General features: G+C 37.1%; 1 protein-coding gene across 2 annotated transcripts; it reads left to right on the plus strand.

Moving 5' to 3' along the window:
* The first annotated feature begins 855 nt into the window (after positions 1-855).
* On the plus strand, positions 856-21,324 carry LOC128216506 (protein jagged-1-like). Of its 2 annotated transcripts, XM_052923087.1 has the most exons (12): positions 856-888; positions 2,100-2,218; positions 7,907-8,046; positions 9,178-9,307; positions 10,777-10,931; positions 11,194-11,429; positions 11,674-11,802; positions 13,852-14,118; positions 15,625-15,763; positions 15,961-16,120; positions 16,379-16,485; positions 20,017-21,324. In XM_052923087.1, exons 1-12 carry the CDS (start codon positions 876-878, stop codon positions 20,207-20,209), a joined length of 1,788 nt encoding a protein of 595 aa, XP_052779047.1. In that variant the 5' UTR covers positions 856-875; the 3' UTR covers positions 20,210-21,324. The 2 variants fall into 2 exon arrangements, with proteins under 2 accessions (XP_052779047.1, XP_052779046.1); XM_052923086.1 differs by lacking the exon at positions 856-888 and having other exon boundaries at positions 1,857-2,218.
* The last annotated feature ends 1,227 nt before the right edge of the window (positions 21,325-22,551 follow it).

A 22,551-nucleotide genomic window follows, 5' to 3' on the forward strand; every position in this document is an offset into this window, starting at 1 on the left:
AGTAAGCAGCAATGTAAAGCACTAGTAGCTAATAAAAAAAACTACGTACAGTAATATCTAAAACGACACTTGGAACACTTGCATTTTGGTCCTGAGCAGGTGTTTATTAGTCCTTGGAATTCTTTAAAAGTTTCTACTCGTCTGAAATCATTTGGAAAGGTAACAGGTCCGGGTAGCCTCAAAACGACTCGGTTAATTTTTGCCATGTGAAAGTTCTTACCCTAGGTCTTCGATTGTTTTTGATAGCCTGTAAACTGTATTTAGGTGTTTTTTGATAGCCTGTAAACTGTATTTAGGTGTTTTTGATAGCCTGTAAACTGTATTTAGGTGTTTTTGATAGCCTGTAAACTGTATTTAGGTGTTTTATTAAATCTTACAAGGAACATGTAAATATTCTGGTGAAAAACCATAATTAAATATAAGCACTTATAACTTTCAATAGAAATTGTTTTCATCCTTCAAGCATGTAGGGTAGACAAATTACAGCGATTTAATAGATCTTCATAAGATGGTAACATCATTATAGACTAATAGAATGGCCCTGAATTGACGTTTTTCTGACTAGAAAAAATCCAAATGATAGAAGAATAGTGAAAAATTGATCAAATTTTAACATCTAATCTAATTCCACTCCTAGGAGTTTTACCTGTTTATCACATTGTATTGCGTTGTTAGATATAGCGAACGATCGAGCCCGTTTCATTGTATGTGTTTTAGCCAATTGATATATCTTGAAATTTATGTAGGTTTGCTTGCATTTGATTAAAAGAGAACCAGTCAAGGAGTTGATTGCTTTCTGTTTATAGTGTTGACTTTTCTTCATCTTTATTTTGGTGCCAGTAAGAAATTGTTTTGTCATCACCGCATTTGTAGGGATGGGTATTGCTGGTAAATAGAAATATGTCGTTTATGAAAATGTTGAAGATCAGAGGCCATAGTGCGGACCCCTTGGGGACATCCTTGAGAATATATTGTCATGTGCTTGTGTGGTCGCCTAATGTGACTCTTCGTTTTTATCTGATATGTAAGTAGTAAGTATTTTCAGTAGACCACATGATACATCTGTGAGATCATAATTATACTACTGGAGTTTGCGAGTGATACGGTCGTGCGGAATACAGTCGAAAGTCTTCCACAAATAAATTAGTATAATCACCACATAACGAGACTATTATGAACATTCCATCATTGTAAAATAAATTAAATACAACATCTCTTTTCTTTTCAGTATTTTTGTATTAACAGTAATACTAGTTTTAATTATTACAAATAATTGAATTTGTTGGCTGGTTAAATATGATATGAACGTCCGTGGCCATTAGCAAAAGTGAATAGTTCAAAGTGAAACCTGTCTTTCACGTACATGTTAACTTGTAGGTCAAGAATATACATGGACATTGTTTTCATATGACAGTGTTGTTGATGAAGCCATTATTGCTAGTACATTAGGTATTTGTACATGACATTAATTGGCATGAACGAATGAATAATTTCTTTTCTCATGACTTATATTTCACGCAGTGTCATAGGTGAATTCAGTACAGCGTTTACAGTGAGTGAACTTCCTGTAGACAAATCAAGAAACAATCCAATGATAAAACACACATGTGCATGGATGGCTAGTAACTCATTGGACTATGATGTAATAAAAACAAAATAAGATCACCATATACGACTGTCACAGGCGTCATTAACATAATGTTATTAGTTGATGGTGTTTTATTTGGTGTTTCATATACAGTGTATTTTGGATAGATGTCCTTAAGGATAACGCTCTTGAAATTAAAAAAACAACAACACTTAGACGTGTGCTTACAGTAATATCAGGTTTTCAACAAATTCACACTTGGATGTAAAAGAAAAAGAGGAAACTAGTAAAATCGGTGTTATAAAAGGTTGAACAAACTGTTTTTGCATCGTTGCAGTCGCGAATGCTGACCGTATACTTATCTCAATTATTGAAATTTAATCCTGGGATAAAGATTCAGTAGAAATTCACTAAAAAGGAAAATACAGCCCAGAGTTAAAATAGCCGTTGATGATTAAAATCGGCTGAGTATGAGTGTATTTCTGTAAATTTATGACATGTTTTTTGACAGATGTTGTTTGGTATTTTAGACGTTCACATATTTCAAAGTTAAAGCCAAAAGATCTACGCACGCATACAAGGATGAATATCTCTTGGATATATTGTATTCTATCGTTATATTTGTTTCAGGTAAGGAGCCTTTTTTATCAATTCAGCATTCTTTGAACTTTAAACGAACATGTATATACATAGATTTATATGGTATTTATACACATTATTAACGATCTTACAATGTTCTTACATTTCTAGATCTAACTTCATGTTTATCAAATCTAAAAAAAGAAGTGTTTTAAGACATTCTGACACCATAAAGAGATACTTTTTTCTAAGAGTACAGTGATATAACGATCTTATTATTTACAGATTTGCAGATTAAAAGAACGGTATAATGATAAAGCGACGAAATACCTTAGTACCATACCGCAACCAGTAAAGATGCATAATATTTTGTTGTTTTTCTGAATACTGATTTAATTAACATTTTAATGTTAAAACAGACGAAAGCATGCAAGTCCAACAAATCCTCTGTTCTGTCATAGACATTTGCAGCCAATGTGCATGAACATTTTAAACAGCCAATGTTAAACCTTTTGGAATGTTTCAGAACAAAGTAACTTTACCTAATCATTAAAACTGTTTATTTTATTGAAATAATGGTTCTTACATAACTAAAAGGGATCTTGCAACGGGGTTAAATCCCCTGTTGCTCTCGGTCTCAGACCTAATAGCAGAATGAAGGAGATGGACATTTCGTTGTCTGAACACGAATCATTGCGATGATTCATTTCATACTATTGTGGGGTCATCTTATCGTCGAAACAACACGTACTATTGTGCGTACATCTTATCGTGGAAACAACACATACTATTGTGGGGTCATCATATCGTCGAAACAACATAACTTATATTAGTGTGGGGTCATCTTATCGTCAAAACAACACATATGCTTGTGGGGTCATCTTATCGTCGAAAACACATATTATATGCTTGTGAGGTCACCTTATCGTCGAAACAACACATAATCGTGAGACCAACTTACCGTCGAAACAACACATATAATTGTGGGGCCACCTTTCCGTCGAAACAACACATATAATTGTGGGGCCACCTTACCGTCGAAACAACATAAATAATTGTGGGGCCACCTAACCGTCGAAACAACACATATAATTGTGGGGCCACCTAACCGTCGAAACAACACATATAATTGTGGGGCCACCTAACCGTCGAAACAACATAAATAATTGTGGGGCCACCTAACCGTCGAAACAACACATATAATTGTGGGGTCATCGTAACAACGCGCGTTACGACAAAATGTCGTGAGATCAAGAATTTTAAACAAATATATTTTGAGTATTACAAATCAAATTAAAAATTTCAATTGCAAAAAAAATCAATAAAATTTGTCTAAACTGACCAATTAAGCTCTTTGTTTCGAAATAAATGCAATTACAACATATAAAAGAGAACGTGCGCTACGTGCGTTGATAACATGATCTCTTTGGACACACTAGATAAACACATCGGGAAAAAAACGTTTTCATAGAATGAATATTCATATATCATCGTCAGAATGGAGGAGATAGTTAAAAGCTTATATCATTACCTGTCTCTACATGTACAATTAAGATGTTACAAAACTCATCATGGTTAATGATATTTAGATATGTATTGCCCAAAGGCCCCGAAATGACAGCCGCATACCTGCGTATAATACGAATATCAACGTATGTAGGTAATGCCCAGTATATTGAAGTGGTCATACAGCGTTAATCAGTCGCACCAAAACAGTACGGTATAAATACACACTGGACACATAGCGTTCTAGATAATTGATGTCCCGCATGAATCAGTACAACCAATATATTACTGTTATAATACATACACTTGATACATATCTTTTGAAGTAAATCGAAATTAAACTGGTCATCCCGCATTAATCAGTAAAAACAATATATTACTGTGTATACATACAGACTGGACACATACCATTACCATTTGAGGTATATTGACATATTGACATGGTCAGTCATAATCGCCAATGTCAAAGACCAATATAGTGGTGTATACATACAAATTTGCTACGTATCATTTAAGGAAAAATGAATGTATTCTTAAGATAATTAAAATTTTCGTATACCCGGATGTGTTTGGTGGTGGCAAATGACGTACATGCACGTACAAGTTTAAGCACAGCCATTTGCAAAGTTGTTATAAAAGTATTTTCCGGTTGTCGTTTGTCTCGATGGCCAAGTACATAGGTGAGGTTGTTTACTACTTTATCCCGATTGCAGTGTCATTAAATGTATGACCAGAAGATACAGTGTCACAATTCTACGCCTAGTAGTATGATGACCCCACAACCACTTCCTTATTGTTTCATTCTGTTAAATATAAAAGAATTAACTGCGCATCCCAATACAAATGAAAATGAAGTCTTAGTCATATGAATATGAAATTGACAAATATATCAGTCACTGTTTTTGCTTTTGAAGAAATAAACTTCCATGTCAATGACATTTATAAGTGCAGTAACCACCTTTGCCGTTTTGATTTAGTCGCACAGCTCTCTGAAATGTCACTTGAATATTAATGTCATTTTCAATAACTCAATTTTGAGAGAAAGTCAGAATGACGAGCGGTGGGCCGCACAATTTCTTATGCACCTTGACATGTTTTTTACATAATTATTAAAACAGCAACCATAATCAGAATAGAATAAGCCAGTCCACTGGAAAGTTATCATGTTATGTATAACCTTTCCAATTTTAGACGAAAACAAAAACTCACTCAAAAAAACATCAACACTACTAAGTGTTCAGACAATTTTAACCACATTTGTTAAATGCAATTATGCCCTGTATTCTCAGGATGTAAATACAACCAGTGTGGATGGTTTATCAAATTAAAATCATTGTTTGTTGTTATTGCTGTTTCTGCTCCGAAAAGTAATTGACAGCCATTCATTCACTTCAAAATACGCTAAAACAATGTTACAAGGAACTGACAGGAACAATGTAACAAATAACTGACAGGAACAATGTAAAAAATAACTGAGAGAGGAACAATGTTACAAAGAACTGACAGAGGAACAATGTTACATAGAACTGACAGAGGAACAATGTAAAAAATAACTGAAAGAGGAACAATGTTACAAAGAACTGACAGAGGAACAATGTTACAAAGAATTGACAGGGGAATAATGTTACAAAGAACTGACAGAGGAACAATGTTACAAAGAATTGACAGGGGAACAATGTTAAAAAGAACTGACAGAGGAACAATGTTACAAAGAATTGACAGAGGAACACTGGAACAAAGAACTTACGGAGAAACAATATAACAAAGAACTGACAGAAAAACAATATAACAAAGAACTGACAGAGGAACAATATAACAAACAACTGACAGAAAAACAATATAATAAACAACTGATAGATGAACAATGTAAAGGAACTTACAGGGGAACAATGTAACACAGAAGTGACAAAGGAACAACGTTAGAACAAAGGACAGAGGAGCAATGTGAGAAAGAGCTGACAGAGGAACAAGGGACTGACAGAGAACAATGTAACAAAGAACTGACAGTGGAACAATGTTACAAAGAGCAGCCATATGAGCAATATTACAAGGAACTTGAAGAGGAACGATGTAACAAAGAACTGCCAGAGGAAAAACATAAATAGAACTGGCAGAGAAACAATGTTCAAAGTACGGATAAGAGAACAATAGAACAAAGAACTTAAAGAACAACCATATAACAAAAACAGATAGAGGAACTTTATAACAAAAACCGACAGAGGAACAATGTTACAAAGAACTAAAAGAGGATCGATGTTACAAAGAAATAAAAGAGGATCGATGTTACAAAGAACTGACAGAGGAAGAATGTTACAAAGAACTGACAGAGGAAGAATGTTACAAAGAACTGACAGAGGAACAATATAACCAAGAACTGACAGAGGAAATATATAACAAAGAACTGACAGAAAAACAATATAACCAAGAACTGACAGAGGATCAATAATACAATGTACTAACAGAGCAACAATGTTACAAAGAACTGACAGAGGAAGAATGTTACAAAGAACTGACAGAAAAACAAGGTAACGAAGAACTGACAGAGAAACAAGGTAACGAGGAACTAACGGAGGAACAATGTTACAAAGAAATGACAGAGTATCAATGTAACAAATGACTTACAGAGTAATCATTTTAGAAAGATCAACAGAGGAACAATATAACAAAGAACTGACAGAAGAGGGGGCGTTACTTAGGAGCGCAAGTTTCGACTTGTGGCCCTCCCTAAGAAGCGAACTCAATTTGTTTCAAAGTGATGGTAGGGGGTTTGATGGGTACTCCCTGTCAAAATATTGAAATATTATAGTCCGTAATGGTGCATTTTCGTCGTGTTTTACTTCTTTTTTTTCTCCCATATTGAAATCAAAAGTGAACATGGACGGTTTTAGGGGGGGGGGGGGGGCGGATACCCCCTCTGAATCCGCCAGTGACAATTTCATCTACCAAAATAGGATCACATGAAAGAAGGAACAAATGCTCTATTGTTGCTCTAAATAGGAAAGAGGAACGATGATCATTCATTTCTGTATGAATAACATGACATTCATTGCTAATTAGAATATTAACTTAGTGGTAATTAACAATACTTTTCCTATTTTCTAGGTTGAACAGGTCTTACAAAAGTGTAAAAAAGAAATCATACACTCTTTAGTCAAGGGTACTTATATGCGGATTTATATTTCTCCCACCCAGATAAGTAGTCCAAATATTTGGGCATGCTGGAAATACTTGCCCACGGGCAAACATAAAAAGTACCCATATGTAAAAAATAAATTAAAATACATTTATACTATATTTTGTTAAACAAGCATCTTAGTACTATGGCCACTCGGGGAAGGTTAACCCCGTTTCCGCAAAACACCTTACGCTCGGGTTGGTATGAACCTAACTTACACTCTAAGCCATGGGATATACTTATAATGAACGCAATTATCCAAAAAGTCTGATCTGTAGAAAAACGTTCATTCTTTTGACTTGCTGACTGATACATTTCATCCCCGTTGTTGTACGCTATAATTTAATTGCATGATTTAATCCTCGTTTTCATGCCTTCCCATGCATTAAAACATGAACGAGTCTATTTTCGAAACGTTTGGTGTTATTTATAAAACAACAACATCGAATGGATTAGGGTGCAGAGCTTGATATTGTGTCGTGTTTTACATCATATACTCGATTCATATTTATACATTTTACACAGCTCTTCTGGTAACGTGCCCGTTTCGTGCTTCTTAGCCATTTTTTGTGTTCTTTGAGCTGGTGAAAAACAACGCCCAAATGCATCTCATTGACAACTAAACTTACATCTAGTGTCAAGACCAGAGAAATAAAACCCTATACAATAGTCGGAGCTGTCGGACCACCCTCAATGTCATTCTACGCAGCTCTCGCGGCATTTTCGGGGTCCCAAGCTACTCTTTTGGAGTATACCAACCAGTGGGGGTAAAAGTCCTCCTTTCATCGCAAGTTTTTGTTCAAGTCACACTGGATGCAGCCATTATAGGGAGCGGGCATACCTTTTTAAACTAAAAAAAGAAGAAGGAATCTCTTAAGAGGCTGCCTTAGGCATTCTGGATAAACTATTTTTGAGAGCGTATATGATAAACGTTCACTTTTATGTATATGTGCATGTGTTTGCAAACAGCAGAATAGTTTCATTAGTTTGTAATACGTCTGGCGCATCTGACTGTATGTTAGTTTGTCATATATATTTCTTCAATATTTCATATCCAGACGGCAACGTGTATCACGTTGTTCGAGTTACGGCTAATCCGGTTTCACAACCCGTCCGGTAGGGAGGCAGATGGAGACTGTTGTGATTTCCCGTGCAGTGACCAGTGCGACCCAGATTTCGTCTTCTGCTTCGACAAACCGTTAGTACAGTCACCTTAAATAATTATATTCCTTGTATTTGTACATTTACATATCGTATACACTATCTGTCATACTGTATACAAGTCACGCTGACGTGGTTTCTTTTTGTTATTTCAATCTTCATTGAATATGAATGTAATTCCATGTTGTAATAACTAAATTGCAATTTTAATATTGGTTTGGTATAAGTATGTTACCATCTACCATTTAAAATACCAGAACTGTACATTAACTATATAACATGTAAATGGGTTTTGAAAAAGCATTCGATTGTATAGTTGACTATAGGTACACTTTCTGCGATAAGTTGGTGGTATTCGTTTTCTTTGACATGTATAGTTTTATATCATGAAGTATATTAGCAACATAACCTGTGAAAGTGTGGCATCAAAATAGTGATGAAAGGAATTCGATATGGCTGTTCCTCGATACCTTGCCGATTTGTTCCAATTATTTTAAAACTTTCGGATATTGCGGTACTGTCGACTCTACTTCGGTGTGTATGTACACTTATGTGATTGTTTGTTTGACGAGAGGCTATGTAGTCTAAATCAAAATAAACTTCTGTTCTGGTCTGTTCTTCTCATCAACAACGCCTAGCTATGTCACCTTTTCTAAAGTACACAATGCAAAAATTAATCATTCATTGACGGTTAAGCTGTCTCAGGTGATTGAGGTATTAGACAGGTGACATGAGTTAACTTGTCCCCACCGACAGCCAGGAAACGTATCAATTACAACACAAATTGGTGAGTTTGCCCTTCGAAACTACCTGAACAAGACAGTTTGCCTGTTCTTACAGACATTATTGTAAGTTGTTCTCCATCTTCCTCAAAAGCTTTGTTGCACTTTAATTTCTTCTGAGTCATCATATTATACTTTAAAGGGACTCGCTCATTATTTTTGTAAAATACACTTTTTTTTATGGCAAAACAAATTGTAGGAAACTATTAGGAGTGTTAAAACTATAATACTGACAGCTGGAACACTTCAACAAATGTGGATATCTGTTCAAATATTGTCTGCCAATTATTTGCATAGTGTTTGTGAAAGAAATATATATGGTCCAAACACATGAGCGAGCCCCTTTAATATTCACATGCATTAACACGTGAAGCGTTTACTTTCAGGGATTCTGGTGAATGCAGGCTGGCAAAACGATACACCGGTCATTATCACGCGAATACCTTCAATTTCAAGGATAAGTTTCCAAACGGGGCCCAGAATCCTTTAAGTTTAAAACTTGCTGAGCCATGGCCCGTGAGTATGATAATACACATACATACTCTTATCATTGAACAATTTCCACATTCATCACATTTTGGAGGACTTCACACACTCCATACAGCATGACAAATTGGCCGTACAGCGTTTCCATTAATTTCATAGTTTTGCTTGCGGTTTATGAAGGATTTTCTTAGACGTTACTGAAGGCTGCTATACGCACCACGTTATATACATTGTATTGAGAGGTCGTACAAACAATGGCCATTCCTTATCGTTCTGAGCACAAAATCTCACATAAATGTTGTTTGTACTTTTAATTTGTTTTAATTGGCATTTTATCAGCAGTACGATTCTTATTGCAATAAAAGTCACTCTGATGCACACGTTTTATATAGAATATGCCAAGTGATATTATACATCAGATTATTTTTAGACTAAAATGCGGTCCATTAATTGCTATATCGTGAATGTGATCGAAATAAACAACATGTTTATTCTACAATAACAAATTGATACATTGTTGTTATGTATGTCTCTTTTTATGCACCAGTCAATCGTAACCACGCCCCCCTCCCCCCAGGTCCGGGGGTATACCGGGGATAGCCGGGGAAAAGGGCCGTGTTTTTACTTTCCAGGTGGCCCCGCAGGGCCGGGTGACCGCGGTGGTTTTGTCATAGCGCCAAATTAAGCCGAGATTGGGCCTTATATAGAGTCTCTGGGGTGCGGGGGCATTTGGCCGTGGTTTAATCATCAGTTCGTTCCCGCAGGGCGGGGATTTTACCCGGGGTTGGCTGGACCGAAAGTCAAAGTCCCGGCTATTCCCCGGACCTGGGGGCCGTGGTTACAAATGACTGGTGCATTACAGGAACACAATTCATTTAACAGTCCGTATTCTTTATAAGCTAATATCGAAAAGAGAAACTAGTGTATTGTTGTTACAAGCTTTTGAAATACTTCCTTCTAGGAGGAGCACTCGCGTTTGCAAAGTTTGATGGAATTATAATCCATTTGATGACAAGTGTGTACCTTGGTGACTATTTGTTATAATGAACATCGGTAAAAAGGCAATGCGAATGTGATGAATATTGTGTAGATTTTTCCATGTGTGATCAAAGCCTCTAATTAAAATGATTACTTTTTTAAATTCAAACTATAAAACAAGATATCAAAGATTTGTCCTATCTGTTTATCTTGCTCGTTTTCTATCCTAATAATGCTTAAAAATACAACTTAACGGTTGCGAGTTTCTGCGCACCGCGTATTACCCCTTTCCTGTATTGAGTACGTCGCCAAAGGGTGGGTGGCAGGTTGGGTGGCAGGGGTCGTCAGCCGGTAGTAAGAGTCGATTGTGGTATTATCTCTGTAACAAATGCATCGATAAAATGAAGGTTTATTAGTGACGTATAATTTCCACTACTGTATATAATGGTCTGTTTAAATAATGTTGATGAATTATTATAATCACTCTGTTTGCTATTTAATACCGAACTCCTTCATGTTAGGGTGCCCTGTACATCACAATCATGGTAGAGGATCGTGACAGCATTAACGCCAACGACAACATGGGCAAAATACGGAAAATCTTCAACAGAGTTCCCGCACCTAGCGAGCGGAAGGCCAAGTGGAACAATATGGACTTTGTCTTCAAATACCAGACGTAGGTTTCATTTGGTTTAGGGATAATATTAACTGTATGAAATGACATTTGTTATTTTGAATATTAAAATGCGTTTAAAATTTGAAGGCGGGAACTTAAAATGATTTGTTTTATTGGTTGATATAGGAATCGCTGTGTATTTAAATGTTTTATTATATCATGGAACAAGCTAAGTAATCAAGTTATATTATACGCTGATATGATTGTTTATATATGATAACTGGGACTACTTTTAATGAATGGGACTATTTTTTTTATCAAGAATCGACGCCCAGGCCAGGGTATACTGCGACAAACATTACTATGGCGACGACTGTTCCGTGTTTTGTGAACCCAAGGACGATGACGTTGACGGCCACTACTATTGTACGGATGCCGGTATCAAAATATGCCGGGACAACTGGCACGGTGAAGCATGTAAAACCTACTGTAAACCTGCTGATGACGACACCGGGCATTATGATTGTGGTGCAAAGGGGGAAGTCATGTGTCATAAAGGTAATTCAACTTTTATATTCTATAACATTAGTCACGAAAGATTTTATATATTAAAGCATTGCAAAACATAGATCCGCATTACGTGAACATGATAATAGAAACTCCTTTTACTTGGTTCCAAAACATTCATTTTCTTAGCGGATGTATAAAGGTAAAAAGGGAAACGTCACGCCATACACTTTATATACGTGCCTAATATCATTAAAATTATTGTTGACAGTTAACCAATATTCTTGTTACTAAGGTTGGGAGGGCGAGAAGTGCACCGTGGACATCAACGAGTGTTCCAACGCCAGCAATCCGTGCCTCCACGACAGCGAGTGTATCAACTACAACGGCTCGTATAGCTGCAACTGTAGCGAGTCATACACAGGTACTGCTTAATGGAGGAATTGAATCAGGTTATTTGTAGGTGTATATATTCAGGCTGTACATATAAAAGCATCAAACCGGTGATGATTGTGAACAGCACTGTGGCAAGATATTTCAATTCGAGTTACTAAAAAATTGTTCATGACCAGTAAATGCATATACGCCAACATTAGACATTTATATATATAAGCCGTCTCTGTGGCCTAGTGGTTAAGTACCTCCCTTGTCTGACGCTCGGCATTTTAAGGGTAGTGCTTGGAAAAGTGGTCTACTAAATACTGGTTTAACCCAGGAAAGTTGTACCCGTGTATTGGTGCTTTACACCGAGCACGTAAGAGAACCAAGGGGTCTCTTCCCAAAAGAGGGTATAGCATCTGGACTTCCTTGCATCCTACCACTGTCTCTTTAGCGTGCTGTACCTACAGCAATACAAAGGACCCCGTCGGAAATAAGTGCTTGCACTTTCACGGGGTTTCTAAAGAAATACATACATACAAGCAAGCAATATGTATTTTGTGATTATATCAATATAAGTATCTGATTGCGCATTCGATATGAGGGTGTATGTCGAGTGTTCTATTAGGTAAACATGTTGTTTAACTGAAATATTTATAGTGGTGTCTACCAAGAAAAACACTGTATTTTGCAGTGATACTGTTTAGAAGAAGGTCATTTTTTTGCATGTATATATTGTGTTTGTTGACAGATTATAACATATGGACGGGAAAACGAATACAAATATCATCGCTTGTTTTATAGTTGACATGGATTCATTAAGTCATTCTTTTAATTGCCCTATTGTGTTTCAATAAATATGCTAATCTTTGCAACTGAGCTACCATGTGACCTTTCAAGAAAGCACTTGGATTGTACATAAATCTAGGTTTTAAAGTTTGCTCCCAGGCAGTTATGTAATTCAATGAGCATCATTTGCATTTTAGTTGTCTAAAAATCGTTAAATAAAGGACAGTTTTTTAAATTTATTACGCTGTAAAATTCACCGGTTCAGAAAACAGATTTGCTTTGGATAAATACAGACCTTCCATATTTGTGTCGCGTTCTTACAACAAGTGATAGAAATTAGAGTTTAGAGAACACCTATAGATAAAAACAAATTTCTGTATTTTTTTTTCGAATAGTACATTTTCCTTTCTTGTCCAGTTTTGAACAGCTATGATTACCGAGTTCAGTGACCTTGTGTTCATTTGTTTCACTCATTCATACCATTTGATGACGTTAACGGTTAGTTTTATCAACGACAAAAAAGTGACACAACGACACATACTATTGCTCATATATGTAAAGGGGTTGATCTATGATTTGACGTTCGCGGGGAGTAACTTGGGGGCCACCTCTGTCCTAATACCGCAAACTATAGGCTTACTCGTAGATATAATGTTGGTGGTTTGAGGTCCACCCCGGGAATATTTGGTTAGTTATATATAAAAATTGTGTATGATGGTGAATTATATATGCACATTGATTCGACATTATTTTGTCAAGAATTTCCCACGAACGGGCAGTATCGGTTGGCGTTGATGAAAACAAACATACTCTTTTGATTTGAATTACATCAAATTTTTAAAGGTGCTAGAAACCAAATGGGCCAAAATCGATAAAAAAAAAGTACGTTATCAAACAAGCCTAGACTAGTCCATGCGAGCTAGTAGGAGGCCGATAATATTTTTGTACATCATTTAATTTATTTTTCACGATAATGTGAATGCAACAATCATGTTGCTGTCTCATCTGTGATCCCCGTTGAAAATATGTTAATAAGTACAGATAAATTTACCGAAGCTATCTTAAAAAATACTCTGATTTAGGTATAATACAACCCCAGTTAATTCTAAATTGGAAAAAATGCAAAAGATGCATGTACCGTTAGCAATGTGATACATCAGTAGGTAAGTTTTAATACGTTAGGTCCGCACATTTATGGCCCGATGTGTATGTACATATGTATTCGTTATGTTCCTTCTGACCATGTCAGCACATTTATGTCCCGATGAGTTAGTGTAAACGTATACGGTATGATTCTTCTGGCCAGGTCTGCACTGTCAGGAGAAGAAGCTGTTTTGTGACACTCGCCCGTGCAGCAACTACAGCACCTGTAACGACACGCTGTACGGCTTCCAGTGTGTGTGTGAGCCCGAGTGGACGGGCCGCTTCTGTGACCAAGTGGTCACGCCTTGCACTTCCAGTCCATGCCAGCACGGGGGCGCATGCAGCGTGTCCGGCGATAGTTACACGTGCACGTGCGTTGGCATGTGGGAGGGCTGGAATTGTGACCAGGATATTGTCATAATGCTTAATGGTAAGTCAGTTTGAAAAGGTAAGAGGTCAGAATGACTTCAAGTAAAATTGAATCGAACATTTAAAAGGCTGACTTATAAAGTTTTATGGTATGTATGAGCTGTTGGCTTTCTTTACAATCAATAATTTCCGCACAATTCAATCAATCATATATTTATATTTTTGATAATGATGTGCTATAAATATAATCTTCCTGTACTTGGACTTTTATATATAATATCTCATCCCTGCAAATGTAATTTAATATTTACAAACGACATGTCATGATGCATGCTATGTATAACTGAATCGGACAAATAAATTACCTTGAGCGAGTTTGTTGCAGTTGAGCTTTTGACGTGTTTTCGTTTGTTTTGCCTAGTTTGTGTAACATACTCCAACAAAACGCTGCCATAAATCATAGTTACATAAACGCTGTACTTCGTGGCTAATATGCAATAGGCTATTTGCTCAAGGATGTTTAATTAATCAAGGTTTATTTCTAGCGTTTTAATTAAGTAAAAATAGATATCAATTAACATGTCGTTTATCATTCAGTCTATGTGTCATCCGGTGTAACATTAAATAATATATAACAAATTAAGATAACATTAAAAAGCATTACCTTTGCATGAAGTTCAGACATTCGAGCAGAACTTAGACAATTATGCCCATTTTAGGGGACCCGGACAAAAAAAACCATGGACAAAACCTCCCATGCCATTTTTGACTAGGTGGACAAAACCTCCAACATCATTTATACTAGGTGGACAAAACATCCCAGATCATTTTGACCCGGTGGACAAAACGACCCGTCCTTGATAATAGATCCCATAAATGTTTGTCAGATTGGGCACATATTCATCACCACAACAAAGGTGTCTTATCACATATTATTTTTTCCCCGAAATGAAAATGAGTGTTACCAAACCGTTAATGGGATTTGAAAGTCAAAATGCTATGGGATGTTAAGTCTACCATGTCAAAATGATCCGGGATGTTGTCACCACCCTGTCAAAATGATGTGGAATTTTTGTCCACCTAGGCAAAATGATGTGGGATTTTTGTCCCCTAGGCAAAATGATGTGGGATTTTTTTGTCCACCTAGGCAAAATGATGTGGGATTTTTTGTCAACCTAGGCAAAATGATGTGGGATTTTTTGTCAACCTAGGCAAAATGATGTGGGATTTTTTGTCCACCTAGGCAAAATGATGTGGGATTTTTTGTCAACCTAGGCAAAATGATGTGGGATTTTTTTGTCCACCTAGGCAAAATGATGTGGGATTTTTTTGTCCACCTAGGCAAAATGATGTGGGATTTTTTGTCAACCTAGGCAAAATGATGTGGGATTGTTTGTCCACCTAGGCAAAATGATGTGGGATTGTTTGTCCACCTATGCAAAATGATGTGGGATTTTTTATTCACCTAGGCAAAAATGACATGGGATGTTTTGATATACATTCCCATTTTTAGACATTAATCTTCAATTACTTTGAGACAATCATACATTATTTCTGACATTTTCAGACACGAAGGTGCTTTTCCTGAAAGGCCATCTTCAAGATAATCAATGGGACGACCTGACAGCCGGTATCCGTCACCTTCTCAAAGATTTGCTCAAAATTGAAGATGTTGCCATAGAAACTACCATAACATATCCAGCCGAGTAAGTAGAGAAACGGAATAGTGAAACAGGGGAAAAGAACATTTAGAAACTTACAACTGCAGTTGTATTTATTTAATTTTATAGAAAATGGCCGAGGAGTTCCGAATGATTTAAGTTGTGTGTGAATTGGGGACTTTTATACTGGTGTTATTTTGTATACTTATGTTAATCTGTGTGAACCTATTTAAAACAACTAGGGAGCAGACGCGGGTGGAGATATTCGTGGAGTCTCCCGACCCGGGGGTGGTTGGTTCCCTGGATAAGATTCTCATACTCCCGGAGCACGAGCTGAAGACTAGTTTCATACTCCCCTTCTCCGAGAAACAGATGGTCATCAGGAAAGTGCGACAAAAACCCGTATGTTTTCATCAATTAACGATAGAATCAATGTTTGTATATGTAATTAAGAAAGTTACTGTTGACATATAATATGGTAAAACAATGAATATGTATGATGTAGATCAAATCTTAGTATGTATTCTAGTCCTGTTTTTTACCTTATGTTTATTATACCTTCTCCGCTTTAAAATGCTTTCAATATCATAGGTATAAACTGTTTACCAATTTAAAGTCTAAAACCTTAAGAACAGTGCATATTATAACATCTTTCCTCAGGACCCGTGGGTACAGAGGCACTGGTATGTGGTGGTTGTGGTAGTGTTCGTTCTCATCGCTATCATGACAACCATCGTCGTCGTCATGTACGTCATCAAAAGGAGAAGGTACGCATCACTTTGATTACGTTCTGTTGTGCTATGCAAGAATACATGTACTTATTATGTTCCAAAGTAAACACGGAGACACTCGACCATGTTCTGTTCTCGAGCATGTCCCTCTCAATGTAGAGAACATTGGTACCGACGAGTCTCCAAAAGTAACGAAATGAAAACTAACTAGTTATTACTAGTCTAGTTAAAACGACTTACGTATTTAATTAAATAACATTTCTATACAACCGTACCTTCACGCCATCTCTATGTCACCGTACCTCTATAACACCAAACCTCTATGCAACCGTACCTCTTTGCAACCGTAAGTCTATGCCACCTTACCTCTATGCCACCATACCCCTTTGACACCTGTATACCACTGCACCTTTAAGCCCGCGAACCTGCATGCTCCCTTTTTGCCAAAATACCTCTACGCCCCGTACCTCTATGCCCCGTACCTTTGTCCCGTACCTCTATGCCCCGTACCTCTATGCCACGTACCTCTATGCCCCGTACCTCTATGCCCCGTACCTCTATGCCCCGTACCTTTGTCCCGTACCTCTATGTCACCGTACCTCTATGCCCCGTACCTCTATGTCCCGTACCTCTATGCCCCGTACCTCTATGTCCCGTACCTCTATTCACCGTACCTCTACCCCCGTACCTTTACGCCCCGTACCTCTATCCCCCGTACCTCTATGCCCCGTATCTCTATCCCACGTACCTCTATGCCCCGTATCTCTATCCCACGTACCTCTATGCCCCGTACCTCTATGCCACCGTACCTATATCCCCCGTACCTCTATGCCCCGTATCTCTATCCCCCGTACCTCTATGCCCCGTATCTCTATCCCCCGTACCTCTATGCCCCGTACCTCTATGCCACGTACCTAAATCCCCCGTACCTCTACGCCCCGTACCTCTATCCCCCGTAGCTCTATGTCCCGTATCTCTATCCCCCGTACCTCTATGCCCCGTACCTCTATGCCACGTACCTATATCCCCCGTACCTCTATGCCCCAAACCTCTATGCCACCGTACCTGTAGGCCACCTCTTTGCCACCGTACCCTTATGTCACCGTACCTGTATCGAACGTCTATGTCACCTTACCTCTATGTTCCCGTACATGTTTCCACCACTATGTCACTGTACCTCTATGTCACTGTACCTCTATGTCACATATATACCAACGTACCTGTGTTCACCGTACCTGTTTGCCACCGCTATACCACCTTTTTGCCACCCTATAGTATATGACACCACTGTACCTCCATACCACCGTGCCTCTATGCCACATCATGTATGCCACCGTACCTGTATGCCACCCTACCTTTTTCCACCTGTATGTCACCGTACCTTTATGTCAACGCACCTCTTTTCTACCTGTATGCCACCGTATCTTTATGTCACCCTACCCCTTTGCTACATCTACGCTACAATACTTATATGCCACCGTACATGTATGCCACATATATGCCACCGTACTTCGATGATACCTCTATGCCACATTACCTCTATGCCTGTGTACATTTATGTCACATATATGCCATCGTACCTCAATGTCAGCTCTTTGCCACCGTACCTGTATGCCACCTCTATGGCACCGTACATTTAGATCGCACCTACGTCAACGTACCTATAAGCCAACGTACCTCTATGTTATCTCAATGCCAACGTACCTCTATGCCCCAGTATATGTATACAACCGTACCTCTTTGTCACCGTACCTCTATGCCACCGTACCAATATGCCACCACTATGCCTACGTACAAATATGCCACCACTATGCCACCGTACCTATATGCCACCATAATTCAATGACACCTGTATACCAATACACCTCTATGCCCGTACCTCTTTGTCACCGTACATGTATGCAACCTATATGCCCCGTACCTGTATTCCATCGTACCTGTATGCCACCTTTTTCCGACATACCTCTATGTCACCGTCCCTGTATGCAACCTCTATGGCACTGTACCTATATACCACCGTACCTCGGCCACGTCCATGCCACCGTATCTGTATGCCACCGAACCTGTTTGCCACCGTACCTCTATGACATCATACAGCCACTGTAGCTCCATGCAACCGTACTTCTATGACATCTAAATGCCACCGTACCTATATGTCACCGTACTTCTTTGACACCTAAATGCAACCGTACTTCTATGACACCTAAATGCCACCGTTCCTATATGTCACCGAACTTCGATGTCACCTAAATGCCACCGTTCCTATATGTCACCGTACCTCTATGACACCTAAATGCCACCGTTCTTTTATGTCACCGCTATTGTTGGATAAAAAGTATATTCAACAGTTATATTATTAATTTTGTAGAAGAAATTCGATACTGAGGTAACACTTTGTAACTTTTGTATGTTTTTGTTTGTTTTGGTAAACTTTGGGGTCGTATTTTTATTTGTTTTTGGTTCTGTTTATAAGGCTATTTATCATGTCTTTGGTAATTCTGGTTGACTCCATCTGTTCTTTCAAACCAATGTTGCTATTTTGAATTAGCTAAAAATAGTTGGATCATTTCCGTATAAGCTCCTTTTAAAGTGAAATAGAAAACAGGAACACATTTTTTTAAAAAGAAGTTTAAATACAAATATGCCATAAATTTATATTACTGATAAGTTAGAACAGTAAATACTTCAAATTTTATTTCTGTCATCGCAAGGTGCTTCAATGTAGGAAACATGAACAGGGGAAAGCAAACATAAATCACAAAAACAATGAATAGCGACTAACATCATTTTGAACAAGCATAATTACGTTTTCTGAAAGGGTTTTTAGTCCAAACATTTTTCTTCACTAACCCAGCACTGATCAAATGTTTTATTCTAAATATATTTATAATGTCTATTTTTACACTAACTTCTTACAAAATGTTTTTGACATAATTTCATTAAAACTAGATTCGTTATCGTGCATACTTTCTTATTTCCGCTAGTATGTATATATATTCGAATGAATGAAAGCTGCACTCTCACAGATTTACCTTTTTGATATTTTTTTTTAAATTTTTGCCTCTTGATCAACCTATTCTGGCATCAACGCCTTCAGTTCAGTCACAAGATAACTAACAATACAACTGACATTAATTTTAACCAAAGCGGCCGAAAGCACTTTTTATTTCTTTTGGTGTTAGAAACGCTTTTATCCATAAATATCATTTTTCGACCATAAATATGAAAAACTGCGATCTATTTTTTAGCCTACCTTCTTATAACATTGGTTTCCAGACATTCACACACAAAATGTCGCATTCCAAGACAAACAAAAATAACAAGTTGTCAAAACGGTAAATCTGTGAGAGTGCAACTTTAAAGATCAAAGATGTAGGGAAATGCGACAAATGAACAACAACAGCACACAATCAAAATTCACTTCAATATAGTGATCTTTATTTACATAATAGATCCCATACTTCAAAGGTCCCGAAAGCGATTTCACGTATTGGACACATACAACGAGCCAAATGTACGAGCTTCGTATGTTATAACAGAGAGTACAAATACCCTTTATTCTTTCAGACGCAAGCTACTTGTAAAGGCCGGCAACTTTGATAGCACGCGGTCCCATTCTGGTCGGGAATCTATCCCCGACGCCGCCATCGGCTTCGACAACTCATTGTATTTTGAGGCCAAAGACTCCGAGAGGTTACGAGGCCTTCCAGATATCCCGAACGAAAACGGAAAACTTAAAGAGAATGGGCGAAAGTCTTAAGACTTAAATAAGGGAGTTGTTTTGTATGTGCGTGTGCGTGTATGGGTGTGTTGGTTTGAAAGCAAATCTAATGTCATTGGATCTATGACACCGTATGAAATCTTAAGGACCTGCTGTCCGGTTTTAACATAATTCATGTTTGAATCAAATATTTCATTTTGTTTTCATTTGTCGCGGGTGACATGTATGAGTGATATTGTTTAATGTTTTTGAAGTTTCCATTTTAGAAGTCCTTATGTTTTATGATATTTATATGCAAGCGCTTTAATCAGAAACATTCCCATTATGTGTATATCTTCTACCCTCATAGATCTAATCGATTCTAATAAGTATTCTAAGTGTCTCATTGTCCTTCACAAATATTGCTGAACAAAACAAAAAGGCGACTTATTAAATAAAAGTATTAATTTAAATCATGTGTTTCTCAGAACATACACTTTCTTACAAATTAAAGGAACTCTCTCTATGATTGGGGTTACCTATTCACTTGTTGTAAGAACATGACGTTGATTTGTTTTTGGTACATAGGATAGAAATGCAGCGTTTTCAGTAGATTTAAGATTTACAGATGTGGTTACAATGTCTTAATACTACAGTATTGAACTACAGGGACACGCCCAGTAGCCAACTTTTAAGTATATACTCTGTTTTTAAGCTGAGCTAACGGAAGGATAAAAAACACTAACCGAGAGACAAAGTTTAACAAGAGGTCACTCACAAAAAAGTTTTTTTTTTAAATTCGAGTCTCTTGGATTTCAAAGCCTATATTTGGTTGAACCAGTATTTATTTCAGATGGTAGTACATAAATAATGAGCATTGTATTAAACTGGAAATTCACGAACGAAAATATGTTATAGTGAATATGAATATAATAACGAGGAATGCCAATATAGTGAAAGCTGCATAAGCTGCATTTGTGAAATGTATATGTAGCATCTTAAAGCCTGTGAGCTAGGAATAGATTTTGCTTCATCTATAACATATTGTGATCATCGGTTTTGTGCTTGCTTACATTAGCAGTCTTGTTATGATTCTTTTACAATTTACATGGAAATTAAAGTTACGTTCATTTTCAAGAATATAGTATATATATAATTGTTTTGAATAAAGAGTAAACGACAATGACTGTATTTTTTTTCTGTATTTCAGACGCCGAGATTAAATGACTCGTATAATAAGCGTTATTTTTATGCTGAAATCGAACGCATGTGATCAAATTCAGTAATATTAACGATATTGTTCAGAATGCGAACGCAGTATGTTTATACACACTGTTTTCCGAAAAGTTTATCTGATACACTTTATCTGATACACTATGCAAAGCAACTTCAAATATAAATATGTTGAATTCCCTTGTGATATCGAATTTTATTTCACCGAGTGATCAAATAAATCAATATTTTCTGTGGACACGATTATCTGGCACCGATTTATAAAAAACAAAACAATTCCATTGGCTTTATCCAGAAAGCGCGTGATATACACAAAATCGTGACGTCATTTCTAACCCGGAACAGTAAACGCTACGTTTCTTTTGTTAATGAAAACAGAAATAAAAAAAATAATTTCAAAGCAGTGAAATTAACAGCTAGAAAATTAATAGGCTATTTCTCCGAAAAGGAGAAAAAAGAAAACTGTTCGTCTGTTAATGTGTGTGCAAGATGAGCGTGGTGGAATGTCGAACTTCGAATAATTATTTAAGAAATAGTGGCGCTGTGACAGTTTCCATAGAAACACATGTGCCTCTGTACAGGATTGCCTGATGTCTTATCGCTAGATCTTAATTGTTGGAAACAAATAATCTTAAAATAACAAGTACCATTTTATTTTTCATTTCAAACAGTTTGAAATCGGTTTCAATGGTGTACCATGGAGGGACCCGTGTTAAAAAAGGACCAGTCAACATTAGTATTGTAAAATAAAAATAAAATATGTTTGATAAAAAACAAACTCTGTGATCAAACAATTACATAAACCGATTAAAGAAAAAAGATAAAAAACATATGTCTTATACCGTTATTATACACCTTTATGTACTACATATATAACGGGTATTGAATAACTTGTCCCTAAACTCGTTGGCTATGGGTTTTTTATAGCTTGATTTACGAACCGTACTGGGTGAGTACCTAAATCGGAACAGTACCTAAATATGGAACACTCATTATAAAAGCGTTTTTCCGATCGAGATCAGTTTATTTACGATTTTAATCAATAAAGAAGCTTGCTTTAGATACAAGTTCCAACGAACACGATTCTACGGTAAGTATTTCAAAGCTATCATTTTAAGTTTTTCATGTTCAAATGTCAATACATGGCACGCGGGGTAAAGACTTCATGC

Source organism: Mya arenaria, chromosome 14 (genome assembly GCF_026914265.1).
Source record: "Mya arenaria isolate MELC-2E11 chromosome 14, ASM2691426v1".
NCBI classification, from domain to species: domain Eukaryota; kingdom Metazoa; phylum Mollusca; class Bivalvia; order Myida; family Myidae; genus Mya; species Mya arenaria.

Bases quoted from the DNA above. Each gene is read 5' to 3' on its own strand.
- LOC128216506 (XM_052923086.1), top strand. From the start codon at position 2,081: ATGACATGTTTTTTGACAGATGTTGTTTGGTATTTTAGACGTTCACAT. The intron at 2,219-7,906 runs GTAAGGAGCCTT...TTTCATATCCAG, and splicing joins TATCGTTATATTTGTTTCAG to ACGGCAACGTGTATCACGTT. The intron at 8,047-9,177 runs GTTAGTACAGTC...GTTTACTTTCAG, and splicing joins GTCTTCTGCTTCGACAAACC to GGATTCTGGTGAATGCAGGC.